The 21,689-nt window shown below is 36.2% G+C and overlaps 1 protein-coding gene across 1 annotated transcript; it reads left to right on the top strand.

The window, feature by feature from the left end:
* Positions 1–310: 310 nt before the first annotated feature.
* On the top strand, positions 311–1,306 carry LOC145676339 (death-associated inhibitor of apoptosis 1-like). Its single transcript, XM_081747184.1, has one exon. The coding sequence runs from the start codon at positions 311–313 to the stop codon at positions 1,304–1,306; it is 996 nt and encodes a 331-aa protein (XP_081603310.1).
* Positions 1,307–21,689: the final 20,383 nt, after the last annotated feature.

The following is a 21,689-nucleotide window of genomic DNA, read 5'->3' as shown; positions in this document are numbered from 1 at the left end:
ACTTTGAAATCACATACCTCGTATCAATCACTCATGCCTACTGATTATTATACTATCTTTATTATTAATATCATCCTGGTATTCATTTCCCTTATTATTGGTGTATCAGCTAGTATTATGACGGCAATTATATTGCGCAGAAATATCCTACTTCGACGTCGTCGACGAAGACAACCCTATTGCCACAGGACATCACCCCCTACCCCTCCGCACTATTTAAGTGTTACGGGATAGTTATAGATCAGTATCACTTACGTATGAAATAAGCTAGCAAGCACAAAAAATTTCGTTGTCTCTATCTTTCCAGATCATGGATGTCGACCATAGCACAAACACGCCCTTTCCATCAACGCAAGATCTACGGGAAGAACGAGTTCGCTTGTCCACCTTTACTAACTGGTCGGTACCTTTCATCACGCCAGCCTCCTTGGCTCGTAGTGGCTTCTATTTCTTAAGTGCACCTGACCACGTAAAATGTATATTCTGTAACATCGAGATTGGCTCGTTTGAACCAGGGGATACTGCACACAAAGAACACACGCGATGGGCGCCATATTGTCCATTCCTCCACGGGTTCCAGGTCGGGGACGTACCCTTGATCCCTCGATCCACCCCTCATAGAACAGGTTATGACGTGTGTGGAAGCCTATGTCTCGAACTGAGACCACATTCACGTTCTGAACGGGACCCCCTACCCCTTCGTTCATCGTCCGCAAACGATGAAGTACCTGTGAAGGGCCCTGTACATCGTCAATATGTTACCGAACAATCCCGTTTAGATTCTTTTAAGTCTTGGCCTGTGAGCCTTAAACAAACACCGGAAGCATTAAGTACTGCAGGTTTCTTTTACCCTGAGAAAGGCGACGCAGTCATCTGCTACTATTGCGGGCTAGGCCTCCATAAATGGTTCCCAGAGGACGACCCGTGGATTGAGCATACTCGTTATGCTCCCAAATGTGCCTACGTTTCTCTTAAAAGGGGATCTGAATTTATTACTCAAATACCGAAGTCGTCTTCCACCTCCTTACCCAACGATGCGGAAAATCAGCCGTCTCACTCGAAGATTACAGATGCGGACATTCCTGTCGCGGGTCATGAAACTATCTCTTCAATTCATGACCCCCCAGACCGTTTGCCTGAATGCAACTTCCACCCACTGTGTAAGATTTGCTTCACTCAAGAAATACAGGTTATATTTCGTCCATGTAATCACGCCGCTACATGTACCTCCTGTGCCTTAGCTGTACAACAATGTGTTGCTTGTCGTACTCCGATTGAATCTATCATGCGGATCTACATTCCTTAACTTCTAAACTTCCTTTATGCTGCTTAGTGCTTGCCTAGCCACATTTTATATTATTTTTTTTTATTTCTATTGTATATACTGAATATCCGACATTATATGTTATCGTAGTTAATAAAAAAAAAAAAAAAAACACGAGAGAGAGATATGTCCAAGTTATCTGGCCTCCTTGTATTCCATTCCTAGCTCATGTAAATAAGCTTCTAAAGTGTAACTTCTCTAATTATTATTTTATTGTTCATTAAGAATAAGCTAAGGAGCCAGAATTCAATCTTCTGCGACTTCCTGTATACGTAAATTAATATGTCAATAGAACTTGTAACTTCCTACGTACTCAGTATATCATTCTTCATGCATTTATTATATTATCTTAGTACATACGATAAAGTTTACTATATTGTATTAGTTCTTAATCTATTTTATATATTCATAACATATTCGTATATATTCATATGACGTTTTGTATTATTCTTTTGCTCTATATTCAATATACCGATCTATTAGTTAGCATTTACTATATTATATTAGTTTGTAAGATAAGTTTACTATATGGTATTAGTTCTTAGTCTATTTCATATATTCGTCATATATTCATACATGTTCATTTGACGTTTTGTGTTATTATTATCTTATCTATACACTAGACCAATATATTAGTATCCATATATATTTATATTCTCTCCTATTTTGCCTTGCTATACTCAACACATAGTGACCAAATGTTTTTATTTTTCCTTCAATTTTTTTTTCTTTCCTATTATTATTTTTATTTTCCACGAGGTGAGGCAGGTGTATGCACACTTAGTAATTGCCTTGTAACGAATAAATAAATATATAAATAAAAATAATAATAATAATAATAATGCAAATAATACCGAACACAGGAAATTCATGTTACAATTATTATTATTGTATTAATTATGTCACATACTACCTGATAGACATACACCAGATAGATGTGTTGTATAGCGGTAATGCATATCCAATAAATGCATATAGATTAGACTAGCCCATATGTAACGATTATGAGTACAAATATGAAAGAAGGGTGGATACTTAAGCTTTGAATCATTTGTATATGTGGGGGACACGAAATACACTAATGTGTTGTTTAACTTTTTGAAATTAAAACCAAAAAGGGGCATCCGCCCACTTCTGTCCCTTTGGAGTTGCGCAGTCACCCTGGAATATATCACCTAAGTAGTAGAATAACACATGTAGGGTTTAACATATTTTCACGACGTGGAGTAACTCAAAGTAACAAGAACTAATTACAACTAATCAAGGACGTAGTCTATATTATCGAGGTCAATAGTCATTACTACAAAAAGGTATTAAACTTTCAAAAACTTCAATAAGCTAATAGAGGGGATGTCTACCTTGCCCCCCCATCAGATACTGTACCAACCGAACTAGTAATTCATAGCACGTTTAAAAAAAAATAGAGGGCCCACAAGTGCGGCCCCGGCCCTGCACGGATTTTTTTTTTTCATGACACTCCTATCGCAATTGTTTCTAATTCATGTAAAATTATTCTACACAAAATTATACTTGGTACTTCCACTACAGCTTGTGGGTTGAAGTAAGATCTGAGACAAATCATCCGTTGTCTCGTAATACGAACTGAATAAACTTTCTAATCATCGATTGTAACTGCTCTATGTCTCGCTTAGTAGCGGTGGAATCTATAATACGAAGTTTTGAATTATAAACATAGGACGTAACGGAATGATTTCGAAGTGATTATCCCTGGATTTAGATGTTAGTTATGCACTACCCTACCGGTACTAGTACACCGGTAGTCTTGGGTTCGACCCCCGACTGGGTCCTCCTCTTATGCCTAAAGTCCAAGTTTAACTTTCACAATCGAGCAAGATAATTGTTAATTCTTTCTGTTCACGTAAAGTATTATTATTTTACGAAATCATTCGCACTGATTACAAACATCCATTACGTGAATGTTGTTTTCGGAGGTGCCTCCTTCGAGGCCTGAGCAGACTACAAATACGGTCGACCGTACACTCTGATAGTTGAAGTATGGTATCTTTATAAACACTGTTTCAATTCACTTCATGAAGGTTCTTAATTATGACACCAAGGTGCCGTGAAGTCCGTCCTTCAGTATGGGAAGAAGGAAGCCACTGGTGTTCGAACCTTGGTACCATTAGTTATGACTGATAATAATCACCCTCTTCCCTTATTACAGAAGGCGAACCTAACTACATCCACTGCATCTACAAATCGTGCATTCTCTTCTTTTCTGGGTACTCATTAGAATGCAACCACAGTGATTCGTCATTAAAAAAAAAAAATGAGAAAAGAAAAGAAACATGAGTGGATTTTTTTTTTAACACTCATACTGAGCCTTTTTAGCTTTCAACTGCATACAGAATTATAAGGGCTTCTTCCGGTCGAATTTATTCGAAATAATTGGTGTAAACCACCACACAATGAACCTTACAATAAATACAAATAGTTCAACTACTTTGACATAAGGATAGGTGCACAACACCAATCACTTCCCGCCAGTACTACGAGTCCCTTCTTCGACTCCGGCCATAGGCCTAGATGAATTTTAGAAATAATAATCATTCCGCACTTTATTTCTTTTCTTTGCCACAAAATCACAGGGCACACACACACACACACACAAAAAAAAAGAGCACCACAGTATCACGATTCACTGGTGAAATTGAAATTCAATTCACACGTCACTAGAAATCTTTGCCATGACACGGCTTTGCACGACACAAAAGAATCATGGCCACGATAAAGAAAAATAATAATACTCACCTCAACGCTTCTTCATGTCTCCCCGCGCAGTAATGTAATAATAATAACTTCATAAAGGAATCAAAGAGACAATCTGGATAAATCAATCGTCTCCAGCTAGTCGAACTCCGCCGAGAATTGAACCCAGCTCCCGCTGGGGAATCTGAAAAATATAACCACAGAGAATCAACGTCTAATATTGATAACACATCATGCAATCATTATGTCTTAATTTTCTAATCTGGTTAAGCCAGAAGACACTCAGTTGTTTTTCACTAGCTCCTAACTAAATTGGTAATAAAGTAACTTTTCGATTGCTCTAACAAAATTGGCAATTTACAGTCATGAAACTTATAGGAAATAATTCGGCCAATCATATGTACCAGAAATTATGCTTTTTGGCAGCAATTTGTAATAATCATACTAGAAGAAGTGATTACCGGACGATTTAAATTGAAAATAATAATAATAATAGTAATAATAATATTATTAATAATAATAATAATAATAATAATAATAATCATAATAATAATAATAATAATAATAGCGCCTCGGTACCAACGTATTCGGAACCTCAGATTCATACTATTTTTAATGCTAATCATAGTACTTTAGGAATTGAATTAAATTAATCACCCCTAACAGATTTCGTAACGAGACAGATATAAAAACAGAGAAGTAAAGAAAACAAAAACTGGTGGCGATGGTAAGTATTCATCTATACTTTTGTACTAGACGTTATATGCAATTGCCTAGGAGTAAGTGTCTTTGCAGATTACCTCCTTCACAGCAAGGACAGCGAGGTGAACCATACCGGAATAGGTTCTATAGATCTCAGATAAGGAAGCTCACCTAACTAATTACAGGAATTATGTAATAAGTATAACCTATTTATTTTCTTTTGTTTTCTATACAAATTAAGAAGAGACAAGTACATGGATTAGTAAAAATTAAATATTATTTTGTGGTAGAGATCAGGATTGCTAGATTGATAAATGATAGATTGATAATGATAGAATGCATTGTTTTGCCACTCTGGGCAACTTTTGCTCTACAACTATTAAGAAAAGTAACTTTTTGTATTTGACGTATAGTATGCTCATAAGATTATCTTAAATTACTGCTAGTTCATTTCTGTAATAGTAAATGTTCCTTCATAAGTACGATTGGTTTCATGCAGAAGTATATGTTCAGTATTGTCTTTCATTAATTTTAAAAAAAAAGGAATTGTTTTTAATGATTAAGAATGATTAGAAACTTCAATAACCTACAAGTAAGTCTAAGATCTAAGCAATAATTAAAAAAAAAAAAAGGGAGTAGTACTTAACTGATATTGATGTCACTGTAGCCCCGCGTTAACATCCAAATGAGGACGCTTACTTGCGAACCTTAGTTTTAACAAGCAGAGGGAACCGCCCCAGGAAGTTCCTAGACATTACCCCGTACCCCTCTGTGAAACCCAAACTAATCTTTCCACCACAGGAAATGGTAATGAGTAAACGTGTTGTTACACACATAGACCAGATAAGCTCGCTGCTAGCTGCGTAAATCATTATTTTGCCATCCTTACGGAAGTAATACTTCTCAACTCGAGTTTGGAATTGTCGCTCAAACTGGGCCTCGCGATCTCAGTTAAATTAGCCGTGGAAAGTAATACTGGCTCACCTAAGTGAAGTAGGCTACATGAACAACTAATGCAATCACTATTCCATCTTCGTCACTTAATAAATGGGTTCCACATTTTGTCCCTCTCCCTCTTTGCGTTGTCCGACTCGATTTAAAGGGTAAATAAACAAATACTGACCCTATCCGTTTCTTTATGGGAACAGCCAGCCTACATGGAAACTAGGCCGACTAACTTAAGTGGAACCATTTCCTTGACTGCCATGAATATCAAGTGAAAAAAAAAACGGTTTCCTCCAACATACCCATTTCATTGATCGTTAAATACTGAGAATTCCCATAGCTAGATGACTGAGAACTTACCGTTCTTCCTCTTCTTCTCTTCCTAAGATGAAGTTCGAAAGGATAACACACAATAATCAGATCCTCACTAAACGGTGAGTGGTCAGCGCATCCTTTACCGGTAGGAATATAGAAAGTGATGCACTCCTTTCCTTCACATTTCTTAAAGGAGAACTGAAGTAACCCAACATTTCATAAATTCGGTGCGGACAGCACACTTCTTTCGAATTAAACCAACCGAAAGCGGAACTTTTGCATAGTATGCCTTACTGTTCAAGATAGGTAAAATTGACATCCGTAAGACGATGTGTGGTCAGAACACCTTCCATCTGTCATTCCCGTCTCTTGCTAACATCGTTATGATTCAACGTAAATGACTTCATTAAGAACCTTGCATTAGTGTGTGGTATGCACACCTATCTCTCGTACAATATTTAAGTCTCGGAAGTAGTCCTCGATTACATTTCCATTGACTAAACATACTACACCTTTGATTACACATCATACTTCAATACTCGAAAAGCACAGGCCTGCGGTGATACTATTCACACCGATGATGGTTAACTAAACCAAAACTTTTACACTGGGTATACTTCTACCCTAATAACCCTATAAGTTTTCACACAAAGATAACCAAGAATCATCCGATATAATATTGGTGGTAATAACCAGTCATTAAAAAAAAAAAAAAATGTGACCATCCCATGGGTCTTTTCATCTCCTCTCTTCTGTACTCATTGTTGGTGTCAAATTAAAGCCCAATGACAATACGCATGTTACAAGTTGCCTCATTTCAGAGACCATTTCATTGAGCTGTCCTGATTACTGCCGTGTGACCCAGAAGGTACCAGGACCCGAGATGACCCGTTGAGCCTAGAGTCAAAGTCTAAGAAGCCGAGTGAGTTTCTACAACTGTTCCAGTATAGCAGAGAAGAAAGGGTTGTCACCGTCCAGCCTAGTCACATACCTGATTGGTGCACATCAAATGCCTAACCATGGATGCAGATCCTCATTCATAAGAGACTATGACCATTCAACATGACGCTCCCACACTCAAACGTTAAACGGCATGAAATATTAAGAAGTTTACCAGATGTTAGCTGAATCAGCGGCGATGAACTTTCATAAAGTTTACTACATTCTCATACTTCAAACGTTAAAAAGCCCAAAGCTGACGAGTGCATGGTCAAAGGTACAAACCTTAATGCTGTTGTGATCACCAAAACAACATATTCTAAACTTAAACGCCTTTATGCCACAACTTATAGTTCCTACCCAAAACAAAAGGATTCGAAAACCCTAAATTTCTGATAAAAGGGACAACAAAACTATGCTCCACAACTAATGTCCCGTAACTCTATTCACTGTGTATCTTCGGTTAATAACTAAGGAACTCATAATAAAGACAACAAGTAGCAGTGTCAACTCATCCCCGTGAAAAGTGAATAACATAATAGGACCCATAGTAACAAATCTCTGGAAGTGAACATTTTCATTATCTTCAATCATATCATCTCTTTAAAAGAACTAGACAAGGACTATTTCTCTTCATCAGTGTTCTGCCATACGTAAAGGACTGATCTTTAGGAACTTTCAATAAAAACGTCCAATGCCCAAGTTGTTTAACAAAATATCACAGTTTTCTTTACTTCTACGGACTGTCAAACCCAGGAGAGAAACCCATCAGTGAAATCCTAAATGGTTGGAATGCAACTTATAACTACCTTTCCGCATCTTGTATAGCCTCGATGCTGAAGCAGAAGGACAATGAACTAAACCGAATATACATCAATATATTGTACGCGCTTCATTAATCATGTAACTAAGTGAATTGTATATGTGTCATTACGTTTATATTGACTCGTTATCTACTGGTATTATCTTATTTCTGTATAACCGTAAAACCATGTTACACTATGAGGCTAACGTTTTAGAAATATTATCATGTATTTGTCTTTTTGTTTACATCACTGAGGGCCTCATGCTATGTTCGTCGGGATTGAACCCGAAACTTCCTATATATGCATCACTAACCACTATATCACTATGCATAGAAATCAGGGATAATAACCGATGATTGTAGGTATCCGGTTTTTCAAGCTAGTATTCTAAGAGATAAAAGAAGTAAATTTTAAATTATGATGTGTATTGTAATTTTTAATATTACAATGTTAAAAAAATAAGTATCTTAAAAAGGGCTATTTTGTCCACTTGTTGTGTAGCAGTCAGACAATGAAGCGGAAATACTACATCCTGTTTGTAACCACAATAACTTGTGTGCTAAGAACTGTTTCCGCACAACAAAGATATGTATTCCTTTAACAAAGCAACTTTCCTGCTAGCTTGATTAAGCCAAAAGAACAGAAATCTAATCTTGTTTTAGATTTTTTTTTCCTTTTTTTTAATATACGAGAGGATCACCTTGGAACCGAACCCCGGACTTACAGGCGAACCCCTTCCCACAGTGCTGACTGATAAAAAACATAGTATATCAGTAATAATAGACACTAATCATAGACTGTGGCCGCCTAGTTATCAACAGTCTCGGGCACGGGTTCGAAGCTGATTCACTCGTATGCACCATTTAGTATTACTCAGCCTTCATAAAAATAACAATACAGTGAGAACCTAATCATGCAGGTTGCTAAATAAATCCTAATCATCCTCATCTTATTGGGTTCATTATTACAATTGCATGTAAACCTACACTTAAAAAAAAAATATTATGTTGAGACTAGGACTTCCATTGTTAGAGGAGGAATCCATTAACTCGTTAATCGATTCCATCTCACTACACCTGTAAAGTGTTGATATAGAAATTATTTCCACATGAAAAAAACTAGTAGATCAATGTAACTTTTAACCATTCCTCTCAAACATCGAACTCTTGTACAGTAACTTGAACTCAGTGTCGTTCAGGGTACTAACGGGGTTCGAAGTCGAACAATAAGATAAGTAAGGTTATATGATTATCTATGCGACTAGTGATTCAAAGCATGGAAATTTCCTGTGCGGCCACTGATCGCATGACTCACATAGCCTTGCTTGCGAAGGGCGTATCACAATATGGTACTTAGTAATACTTCAACCTATTCAACCTATGTAATACTTCAAGTTAACTGTAAAGAAGATCACTCGCCTAATAGTATCATTCCTACCAGGCCATGATTCATATATAACTCAGTTCCATAAGGTAGTAGTGTGAAGTAAGATTACACCGCCCTTCACCAGTATGATGTATTGTAATTAGCTTAGAATGCTTAACTAACTGTAAGCAGATATTCCATAATCAAGCAGTGGCATTTCGATCCTTAAGGTTTGGTTCTTATGTATTACAACCTAATTATTAGCCTGTAAGATTTTGTAAGTACAAAACCAAAAGAAGGTACATAGATGCAAGGTCTATTATAACGATACTGATCATCAGGTATCCTCGATGTGGAATTTGATCATACCTTCAATTGAGTACTTAAGTTTTATTTTTTTTAAAAAAAAAATGGACATAAGGATATTGAAATGTTAACTGCTTGACTGGTTCTAATGGGTGATGAAAGGTCAACGAAAGGTAATTATAAGATAAAAGCATGAGCAAGGAAATACATATCGATGTAGTTAGTTTCAAGCTATCCTCTCATGTTCAATTCTTATCACAAGGGTCATAATATCCCTTATTGTCTCCGCCTAAATTATTGTATCACAAAGGTAATTAACCTTTTCTAATTGTCATTCTAAAGCCTTTGCTGGTAACTAACGATGATGCACTTGGTTATGTTTCCAAGGTTTTATATAGGCTGGTCAAATAATAGTGGCCACAATTTGTGTCAAAGAAAATTATAATGTAATAATGTAAAAGTTTCAATACATGACCTACAGATACTACGTTTGTGTGTCTCGTTTCAAAGTACACATTGTGTTTGAACTTTCATCGCCACGACTGCTCCGAGGTAGAAGACAAACGTGTACAAACCTCGTAAGACAAACTGAAGTTGATATGTTCTAGTCTGGTGTCAAGTATAATTGATTACCAAGTATTGATGTACTACATCAAGGAATTATGTAATTTTCTAAAGCAACACCAATTGTTCATTATTAACGGCAATCATTCCTTTTGTAAGAGGTTTGGCACGTCGCTAATTAGAACTCTCGTTCATTTCTCACTCATTCAAAAAAAAAAAAAATACTCATTCTTCCAATGAAGCGTACAAAGGCGTTTTAGGAATTTTTATTTTGTTCAAAGCTCGCCAGCCAATTTAACCCTTTGACGCCGGATGGGCATGTGAAAAAAAAAATTAAATATACAACGTTAGACTTTTTTTCTTTCTTTTTCTTTTTTTTTATGGAAGGTTGGGGCAGATGTTACCATCTCAAGTCGCCGATAACCCTGATAGCCGGGTTTCGATTCTGTGGTGTGGAGTGGGAGCTAGGGGCGGTGACATAGTGACAGGAGACAGGGGAGAAAAATATCCTTTCGGGAACGATTTATTTAAAACTCTGCCTGGCTAAGCTGTGTTCCTGGCCCCTGTTGGCTGTAAGACCGCAGAGCAGCGAACAGAATTATAAAAGACAAAGCAATGAGGGTCTTGTGCCATTCATGATGGCAGAACGGAATCCAGTTGTAAAGAAAGAACAAGAAAACCCTAAATATATAGATAATAAAATAATAAATCTCAATAGATATATGGTTTCGCCGCGTGGTGTATAGCCTAGCATGGGTTAGTACCATAGTTGGCCGCTAGGGCAACGGCAATGTTAGTTGTACTCTGCTTCCTGCCACGTGTCGACTCCTGCCCACGCGCTCCTTGAAAGGTGCTGGATTGACCTTGGCTATCTGCCCACACACTCCTTCAAGGTGAAATAGAGGTCGTAAAGACAATAGAAAGAAGCTAGATTGGCCTTGACTATCCGCCCACGCGTGGTGCAATGTGGTGCAATATGGTGCAATAAGGTGAAATACGGGAAGTGGTGCAATCGGATGAAACACGGTGAAATCTGATGCAATAGCCACCGCCCCGAGAGTATAAAAGAGGTGAGTTCGACCTTGCCGATATCCTGTTTTGGGCCGGCACTCAACCTGCGCTGGTCTCGTCTCCAATTTGCAGCAGTTGCGATACTACTTCAGACTCAGGTATGCTGCCGAACCTAGAAATTATTTCTAAGTTCGCCATCAATATGATTTAACTTGAAATTTCTTAAAGAAGCGATAACATGCCAAGAAAAGCTAAAGGGTTACGCAAGTATTAACACCTTACTTGCTGCTCGAGTCCAGGTATTTCTTAAATCTCTTTTCTTTTTTTTCTTCTCTTCACATTTTTACAATATGTGGAAATTTCGCGAACCGAGGAGCAGTCTATAGGCTAGTAACATATATGTAAGATGGAGTAATGTCAGTTAAACTATAAATAGTCTGGTCACGCTGTATGTAACTCGATTGTACTTCTTTTCTTTTTGATTTCTTTTGTAATAAATACTTTATTATGGAATTCTTATTTATTTATTTATTGGACTCATTTAATGATTTAGGTGCAAGCCAAGAATCCTCACATTTGTACTGGGCGATTCAGGTACAGTCTTAAAATTAAACCTCTGAGCTACGAACTTCGATGCTACTTCTCTTTCATTAAGGTACCAGTTACTTAATTCCAGACTAGCGGCCGAAGAGAACGCTCAGTTCGAGGTTAATCGCGGATTAATACAGAATCCGTCAGCTAGGAGGAAGACTACGAGAGAGAGAAGTATAGGTTCATTCCATCGAACCTGTCCTGTGCGTATGTTGCACAGGTGGTGGAGCCCCCAAACTAAACTCACACACCAACTTACTAACAATAAATGTAACAATATATATATATATATATATATATATATATATATATATATATATATATATATATATATATATATATATATATATATATATATATATATATATATATATATATATCTATATGAATGTTTACAAAAACTTATCAAGCAAATTTTCTCTTAGATACTATTACCACTAAATAATATATTTAAACTGAGGGAAGCTCACGGTTTCCTAGATAACTTCTAGGGAATAAGATGTACACAGGTGGAAATTCTTTGAGAATCAATATGATGAATTGAAGAGCAACAATTCTAATTTTCCAATTTTCATCAGGGAGTTCAGCGGAATTCTAGCAAAGCTGTTTGCCAGATCTGAGTGAGACGAAGAGGGCAGTATTTTTGAAAAAATTGTATCCTGAAGACAACTTGAAGAAAATAGAATTTGTAGAATCAAACCTATCCGTCTAAAACAAACCCATGATATTAGTTTACTCATGTAATTTTGGTTCATGTATTATATTTATACGAGACATATTTTAAAATGTTCTATTCGAGTTATCGTACTCATATTCGCAAACATTATCATATTTATAAACATCACATAACACAAACCCATAATAACAGAAGAAATACGAAAATAATTCTTCCTACAACTAAATGAAGACATTATAACAATTTGCACATCAAACATATCATTAGAATAGCATTTTGTAATATAATTTGTCGAGATCTAATTAAAATTTCTCAGTGCATTCGAGCTTCACAGATAAACTTTTACGAAGTAATAATTCAGTTGTTCTTCTCTCTGACCACTCGACATGGTCTGCCTTGCTACATTTGAAGATACCTACCCACATTAAAATTATTTATTCCCTTTCCGAGATGAGGGTGAATGACAGAGCATAAGGTTAAAAATTTAAAATAATAAAGATAGGGATTTAAAGAAAATAGCCTACACCGGGCTTTACAAAATATAATATTACCCAGTAGTTGGAGTCAAGCTTATCTCAATGTCTTAGCATACAGCTTGGCTTGTTTTTCCATTACTTAGGAAAAAATATCAACGACCATCTGGATCTTGCACAGCTGGTCACAGATGCCTGCTCAAACAACTTTAAAAACTTAACATGCTCTCTTTCCTGTCTTTATTTTTAACGTGATGTTATTTGGTCTAATTAAACTTATTCAACAAAATATATGGATTTTGTAAATTAATCAATGCAATTTCCAAAACGTCAGATGAACATAATTTTTTGCAATACAAGAAATTCAAATATTGATCGATATCTAATAGTTTCTCTAAAAGTTTAATTGCCCTCCTATCATTAACACGTGACTTTACGTTTTGGGATAAACATACAGGTATTGTGGTTAATGTATGGGAAGTAACAGTTTCAAAACTACTTTCGAGATCTGAAGCTTTAAACTAATTTGAAATTACATTCTGATACTTTTCTGAACTATAATTAATTGCTAAATCAAGCCAGGTTTTGCGAGTCGAATTTGTGGGTTTCCATACCTTAAGGCGATCTACAGAATGAAAACCAATAGATTTTCCTGTCAATGGACGCTTTTTCACGTCTTCAGATGTGACCACAAAACCAACAAATTGAAAACTCGTGTTACGAAAAGACGATTTTCTCAAACTTCAGTCATATTAGATTCTCCTAGTTTTGTAAACAACAAATTTAAAATCTCCAATTGTTCATCAAAAGAAAAACTTGGTTCCGAAATATCATCTATATAGTTTAGTAATTTATCAAATAAAGCATGGCACAATTAAAAGACATGCCACTAATCGTACACCTCTATTAGAATAACGAAAATGAATAAAAGTAAATCTGTACTTTATTCCGTTCCAGGAGAATGCTGTATAATCTCGACAATTTTCAGAAATTGGAACTTGCGTATAACTTCCCACTAAATCAATATTCGTTACACATTTAGCACCTTGAAACTTCAACAACAAGTCATCGATTTTATTTTCCTTTAGTTGTTTTATTTTTACATGCGTATTGAGATCTGTTAGATCCACTACCACTCTCATTTTACTAGTGTTTTCTTAGAGACAGAAAAAAATGGATGGGAATGTATCGAGACACAAGGTTCTATGACTCCGCATTTTAACCATTCATCTATTTGAGAATCTCTATGTTCTTTTAATTTATAAGGTAATGTATATTGTCTCTTCACCAAAGGTTCATTCGTATATACCTCAATTGCATACTCAAACTTATTGCAACGACCAGGAGTATTCTGAAAGAAAATGTTTCAGCAATAATTTATACAACCTTTCCTTCTCTACCTCAGATAATTTAGTTTCATTAACTTTTTCCTGAATTTCCGAAATAGGAGCAAATTCGCTCTTTGACTGATTAACATTTGCATTACAAACTACAACTCTATTTTAAATGTTACAATGCGATTGTCGGATTTCGTTATCAATTCCGAAATTTCTTTTGAATAATATTCAGACAAAAATTTATCCTGACAGGCAATTTATAAATTCAACCCTTTCATTTCTACTTCATTATTCCAAGAACTGCGAACATTAGTGTAAATATGGTCAGTTTCAAGGACATGATTTATCCAATCTTTTTCCAAACTACGTTTTTCATGAATCAAATTATTTACTATGGGACATTCTAGATTTACCTTTCCAATCTCAAATAAACATTCCGATTCATCGTCTGTATCACTAACGATATTTACATTACTTTTATCAACTGCAAAACCAAAATTTACCTTTTGCTGCTTTTCATTTTTAGTCAATATTTTGTAACCTTAATGTTATTCCCTGCATTGCTTAACATAGGTACAGTTACAATTTCTCCTTCCTTTTCAACAAGGACAGAGTTACTACCAAAATCTATTTTAGCCTCAGGCTGAGTAAGGAAATTTCTCCCAAACAAGCATTCTGTATTTAAATCAGAGCCAACTAACACACGTACATCAAAGGCAATATTCCCTATTCCAATACATAATACCGTTTCACCTTATAGCTGTTTCTTTTTCTTTCCTGAGAAATCTAGCAACAAAACATGTGGAGCAGGTCGCAAGCGAGGGTGGGAAATTACAGACGCTATTCGTTTTCATGCCCCCAAAGACAATAATGTAACAGAAGCTCCAGAGTCGCACAAGGCAACAATAGATTGGTTTAAAACCTGTATCAGTATCTCAGCTGATCTAAATTGATTTTCTAAAATTTGGTCATCATCGCTACTCTCTGATGAATCAACGTCCCAATTGACCACATTTACCACATTTTTGCCAATTACAACAAACTCGCATCGATAATTTTGTATGAGTGCATTTTCATTTTGAATACATTCATTTCCAACTTAACCAACCGCACTCCGTTGGAGAGCGTATTTAGTTTAAATTATGTTCTTTATTTTGCGGAAACATGACCTTTGGTTCAAAATATGGAAATTGTGGTGCAGATTGACAATATAAGGGCACTGATTGCTGTATAGCCGTTAAAAATGCAGTAAAATCTAAATTTGAAAATAGTGCTAACTGTCGCCTGTAAGAAATGGATAACAATTCCTTAATTGTGTTCACAATAAAAGTTTCCGGTATGGAAGATGATAAACCACGTATCTTATTAAATCTTTTAGAAACAAAATCGGTGACAGTACCGTCAGTTTTCGAATCAACAGCTCGAGATTGCAACACTGACAATTTGCTCGCGATAATTTGTTCGGTTAACTGAGCTTTAAACTTTTGTGTAAAATCCAAGAATGAGCAGAACGTACCTAATCTTGACTTATACCATTCACGTGCTTTCTCTGTAAGAACGAATCCTAAAACATGTAAGTGTTGAGTTTCTGGCAAATTTACAGCTTGTGCGGAGTTTTGAAACTGATCTAAAAACGAAATTTGTGACTCTTCATCATCCAAACCTGAAACTTTAGTTAACATTTCAATGTCACCATGACGTAATATTCGCCATTTAACATTTTGCACATCATTTCTATCGGATTTTCCTTTTCAGCCTAGTTATCTCACTCGAGTACGAAGAACTAAAATCCGTTTAATTAGAACTGCTACTTTCTTTTTCACTACGCTTTGACTTATTACTACTTCTATCGTCATGAAATATATTCGATCTATCTAACTTACTTGCCCGAAATAGAAAATCACGTTCATTCCCGTCTATATTAACATTCTCAACTAAGAAAGTTAAGTGCGTTTGAGTTTCACCCATTTTTATTATCAAGCCTGACAACCTTATTAAAGCAATATCCTGGCTCATGTTAATTGCATCTATGCCGTGGGGACAATATTTTGAGATAAGCTATCAACCCTATGGTGTAGTATAGCAACATTTTAATTTATGGGTAGTTTCACTCACTAAGACTAACGTCTTTTCTTTATTTTCTAAATTCTTTTCAAAGTTACTTATTGACTCTTCAATAGATTCAATTTTTTCTAACTTTGGGTTTTCCTTTTCTTCGCAAGCGCCTAAATTAACCGTAATAGTGTCAAGTTTTTCGGTATTTTTAACGTTTTAGCTAATATATTCTCATACGTGTCGGTCAATTGTTCATATTTTCCATCTATCTCTTTAGATATTTGTTCATACATAGCTAAACATTCCTCTTTTACCAATTCGAAGTGTACCTCGAACCTATCATCACTTTGTTTTTTGTTTCCTCACTAATTTCTACTATTTTAGTTTCTAACGATTCGTGCAAAGTTTTCATTCCGGCTTTATTTGCACTAATTACGTCCAACAGTAACTTAACTTCGTTCTAATCCATGTTGTCACATTTAAAAAGAACACTTTACACCAACAAAATGGAAACTACTACGGCAACGAGTCATCTTTATACTTTACAATCACGCTTCGAAACCATTAATCACCAACTTTAAAATTTACGGTTTGGAGATTCTGTTCGTGTTCGATGCGCCATTTCTTTAACCGGTAGGGGTTCGTGTCTTGTTTGGTACGCTTTTTTCTTAACGTAAATCAGTGCATGCTGCATATAGAATTTATGATTTAAACCATTGCACAATTGTATGATTAATGTATTCGACTTCGGGATTAAAGAAAGAAACAATTTACGAAAACACTAACATAAAAATTAATCATTCAATATTTACCTTTAACGCATACGTATAATGATTTCACTCAAAATATATTTATTGAAATGAGATTGTGCTCTTTTGAATCAAGTGGCTAGACGTGGGATGAATTAATATATTTTATTTTTCAAAATATTCAACTCACATTTATGAAACACTTACGTATTATGTTTAAGAATATTGAAAATTTTATATTTACTATAGCCCATATTATAAAAGAAATAAAAGCTCAATAACCAAAAGAATATTTTATCGAAGTGCCGTCTTATATTTTTATTTTCGCGAATGTAGCACTTGCACACATTTCACTTTGTCTTTTGTCCTTTTATATATATACTTCACTAAGTCACACCCACAAATAACTTAGGGGAATTCTAGATGATAATATCCAATTTGTGGATTAGTCTATTGTTACAGCACTGTTTTAAGACGACATATTGAAAATTTTCTTATATCTCTTATGTCTCATGGCATTATGCGCAAGTGTGAGTAAGTTTAAGTTTTTCGCGTTCACTTGAAATAAATAGATGCAATCGTTGGACGATTGAATAATATTTTTGTCGTCGCGATATTGGATGGACAGTTATTATCTATTATCCAAATAAATATGATAACTTTTTTCATAGTTGCCCTCCGACATCATTGCTAGGTAGAGAACCACGCTTCTTCTCGCGGGCTACGTTATGTCACCTTTTGTACTCCTACACCAATACATTATGCTGATTCATATTGAATTATCAATAAAAACTGTTAATGTCACAATATATGGATGTAATCTAATTTAACTACGTTTTTTCACTTATTGTAGAAATTGTCATAACATAACATCTTCAATTCACTGCAGATAATAATAGATTTTTAGGGATTATTTTCTTGCTTTCACTTACGTCACCATACTTTGTTTGTTTCGGGTGTGATACAGGCAACGCCTATTTTAGTCTCTCTTTGCTGGGTGCTACGAAATAGAGTGCTGTTGTGCTACCAAGAAGAGTGCTGCTAACGAAAACTCTGCGCTGCAACTCAAGTGCATCATTCCATACGAGACGAAAATTTGGGGGATGCAATAAATGACAAAATGTAAGGGGGGGCATCCACTAATAGTTTATTGCAGGATTATAGGATAGCAATGAAACTAACCGTCAAACAATGGAAGTTTATTGAAATAAGTAGACTGCTCTTTTTGCCACGAATCCTTAATTTGCCCAGCAGATCACATCTGGTGATAACGTATTTCCTTGAAACCCGAACCAATCTTCAAGGACTAATTTCATATTCGTTATCAGCATCCTAAAATTAGTAAGAATTGGTTAGTTTTATCTCCGAAGCATTTTCGCTTTTGACCAGTTTTCTATAAGTGATGGTGGAGCCTTAGTGGCGTAAGGGGGCACAAAGAAAGTGAATGGTACACGGGGAAATTTTGTAGCACAGATGTTGTTCTGGGATGAGGCATTCATACGGGATGGCATCACAAATGTCCACAATGGCCATCGATGGGCACCCAAAAACCCGCAAGAAATTGTAGAGACGTAGCAACATCAGGGTCTTAAATTGAATGTGTAGGCTGGTATTATTGATGACAACTTTGAGGGACAACACTTCTTACCACAGCGATTGAACATAAGCAATATCGCATCTCCAGTTTGCCAACCAGGGCGGACCCATTCTGCTTGAACACTTGCCACTGAAAGCAAGAAAGGGTATGTGGTATGTGCATAATGGAATCCCTTTTCATTCGTGTCACACTATGCGTGCATATCTGAACGAAACATTTCCACGCCGATGGATAGATCGTGGTAGCAGATGATCATGCCCCCCACGTTCACCCGACCTGAATACTCTAGATTTTTTCCTGTATGGTTACGTGAAGAGTGTCGTGTATACACGGTCCGTCCATGGCATTGAAGATATGCGCTAGCTTGTATGCGCTGTATTTGCCACACTACGGTAAACACCAGCGTTATCGCCAACAGTCCGAGAATCCTTACACCATCGTGTAATTGTGTGTCTCGGAGAACAAGGTGAACATATTGAACACCTTCTGTAGGACGGCATTATGTTGAAAACGGTAAATACAATACCTCTTATTTTTACAGTACCGTACTCTAGTCCTTTGGGGATCTTATGGTACATTTTGTACCATACGCGTTTTTCATGGTACATTGCGTTATTTCTCTTCTTTTTGAGCTTTTTCGTCCGGTATTTTTTTTTGTTTTTCAAGTCCGGAGACACTGTAGAAGACATTACGTATGGCATCAGACCGTCCCGCGTCCAGACATAGGAGGTTATGACGTCATAATTTTGAAACAGAAATTTTCCCTTATGAAGCCTATGTTCATTATTTTTTTGTGGGCTTATTTTTTCACGTAGAAGAATGAAATTTTGCACAAACATTCAGTCCACCGCGTAGTATTTATCAGATTTTTTGTCCTGATGTCAGTGTTAAACTAGGGGGGAACCAGAGGGGTAAAGTATTAAAAAGGGATATTTTTACCCCCAAAATCTCGTTTTTCAGGATTTTTCCGCCTCACATACATGATGGGGACACGTGAGTCATACCGTCTGAAAGTCACTTCCATTCTGAAGAGAATGACGGTCAAATCATTATCTTAGGGTAATTACGGACGTCTCAGGGATTTTTTGAAAAATATACTTCTATATAGGGAAAAATGGGATATGTTCGGTATATTTTTTTTTGGCGGGCTTACTTTTCCACCTAGAAGATTGGAATTGTGCACAAATATTCAGCCTACATAGTAGTATTTACCAGATTTTTTTCAGATTTCTGCATTAAAACTTGGGGGGTTTCAGAGGGGGGAAAATTGAAAAAAAGAAAATTTAGACCAAATAATCTCTTTTTTCTGGAATTTCCCGCCTCCCATACATGATGGGGACACGTGAGTCATACCGTCTGAAAGGCAGCTCCATTCTGAAGAGAATGACGATCACATCATTATCCTAGGGTAATTAGGGACGTCTCAGTGATTTTTTTTTAAAAATATATTTCTGTATAGGGTAACATGGGGACTTTTCTGAATTTTTTTTCTGGCGGGCTGATTTTCGCACCTAGAAGATTGAAATTATGCACAAACATTCAGTCCACCGAGTAGTATTTAACAGATTTCTTTCAGATTTCTGAGTTAAAACAGGGGGTTCCAGAGAGGCTAAAATTTGAAAAAAGGGAAATTTAGACCAAAAAATCCTTTTTTTCTGGAATTTCCCGCCTTAGATACATGATGGAGACATGTCAATAATACCGCCTGAAAGGCAGTTCTATTCAAAAGAGAATATGGGCGACACATGACCCTGGGGTAATTAGGGATGTCTCAGGAATTTTTTTCCCTGAGATCATAGTGTTTTGTGATAATTTGGGTTATTGTGGGAATTTATGATAAAATTTCTCCCGCCCTTACTATTCAAGATAGAATCTTGAAATTTGGCACACACATTCAGTATGCCAAGTACTATTTCTGAGATTTTTTTAGATGGCTATGTTCACACAGGGGGGTCCAAGGGGGGCCAAAGTTCGAGAAAAAAATTTCCCTCCGAAATTTTCACTCTGACATTTTTTCCCGCTTCTTGTATAAGGTATGAGCATGCAAGTGGTCCCATTTGAAAGATAGCTCTATTCAAAAGATAATGATGTATGAATCATGATTTTAGGATAAATAGTGACGATGCAGTAGCTGCTTGACTGAAAGTCTAAAAAAAAAGCCCAAAAAGCCTTGATCTCCAAAGTTCTAGACCTCATCTTCCATACGATTTTGTACGATCTGAATTAAGAGTGTTTAATAGTTTCTTTTTAGCTTCGATGCGCCGCCACTGATTCGTCATCACTTATAGATAATTGTTTTCTTCGGATCGGGTTTTCTTACCTGACATTCCAATTTCTCTCGTTACATAAATACTGCATTCCTACATTTCGCGATCCGTAGTGTTCCTAAAGTGGAGCCATTGTTGAATTTGTTCATTAAGATTTATTGTAGCATCTTAAATGTAACATCCCCTCCCACAGTTTGTCAGTATATACTATTAATTTTTTTCTGCGTTTCATTCACTTTCTTTGTGCCCCCTCTGGCGCCGCCACTGTTTCTACACCACTTACACATAATTTCACTCTTCGCATGGGGGTTTCCTTTGATATCTTTTGACCCGCCATACGTATTCCTCTCCGTTCTTGCGATATTGCAAATTACCTCCTCGGAAGGTGATATTTTAGATGCCTCTAGCGTACAAACAAAGCCGCATTCACCCAAAGTTCATATGATATTTCTTTCTTTTAACATGTAGGTTCACCTTCCAATTTTTCCGGCATTGATGCATGACCACCCTATATATATATATATATATATATATATATATATATATATATATGTGTGTGTGTGTGTGTGTGTGTGTGTGTGTGGTGTGAAACGAAAGTCGTGATATCGGATGTAGTGCACTGGCGGTGCAAGGATGACTCTAAAAGTAATTGGAGTATTCCTTCGAGTATTTTATTAAAGGTAGAATAAAGAAAATCAACAAGATTTCATCAATGAAAAATAACAGTACATCATTCAAGTTAATAGAACACTTACGAGGGAACCTATTCAAGTATATCTCTGACTTCGCTGTAGAGACTATGTTCGATGGATACCTTATCCAAAAATAACATAACACGAAAAGGATACATCCTCGATCTCAACCGTTGCGGAGACACAAGCGTGAAATGTTAGAAATTGAGCTGCTTACTATGCATTACAATGTCGGATTCCTCGTC

This window comes from Thermobia domestica (assembly GCF_964235325.1).
Source record: "Thermobia domestica chromosome 18 unlocalized genomic scaffold, izTheDome1.hap1.1 SUPER_18_unloc_1, whole genome shotgun sequence".
In the NCBI taxonomy this organism is placed as follows: Eukaryota; Metazoa; Arthropoda; class Insecta; order Zygentoma; family Lepismatidae; genus Thermobia; species Thermobia domestica.
This window is presented reverse-complemented; position numbering and strand designations above follow the sequence as displayed.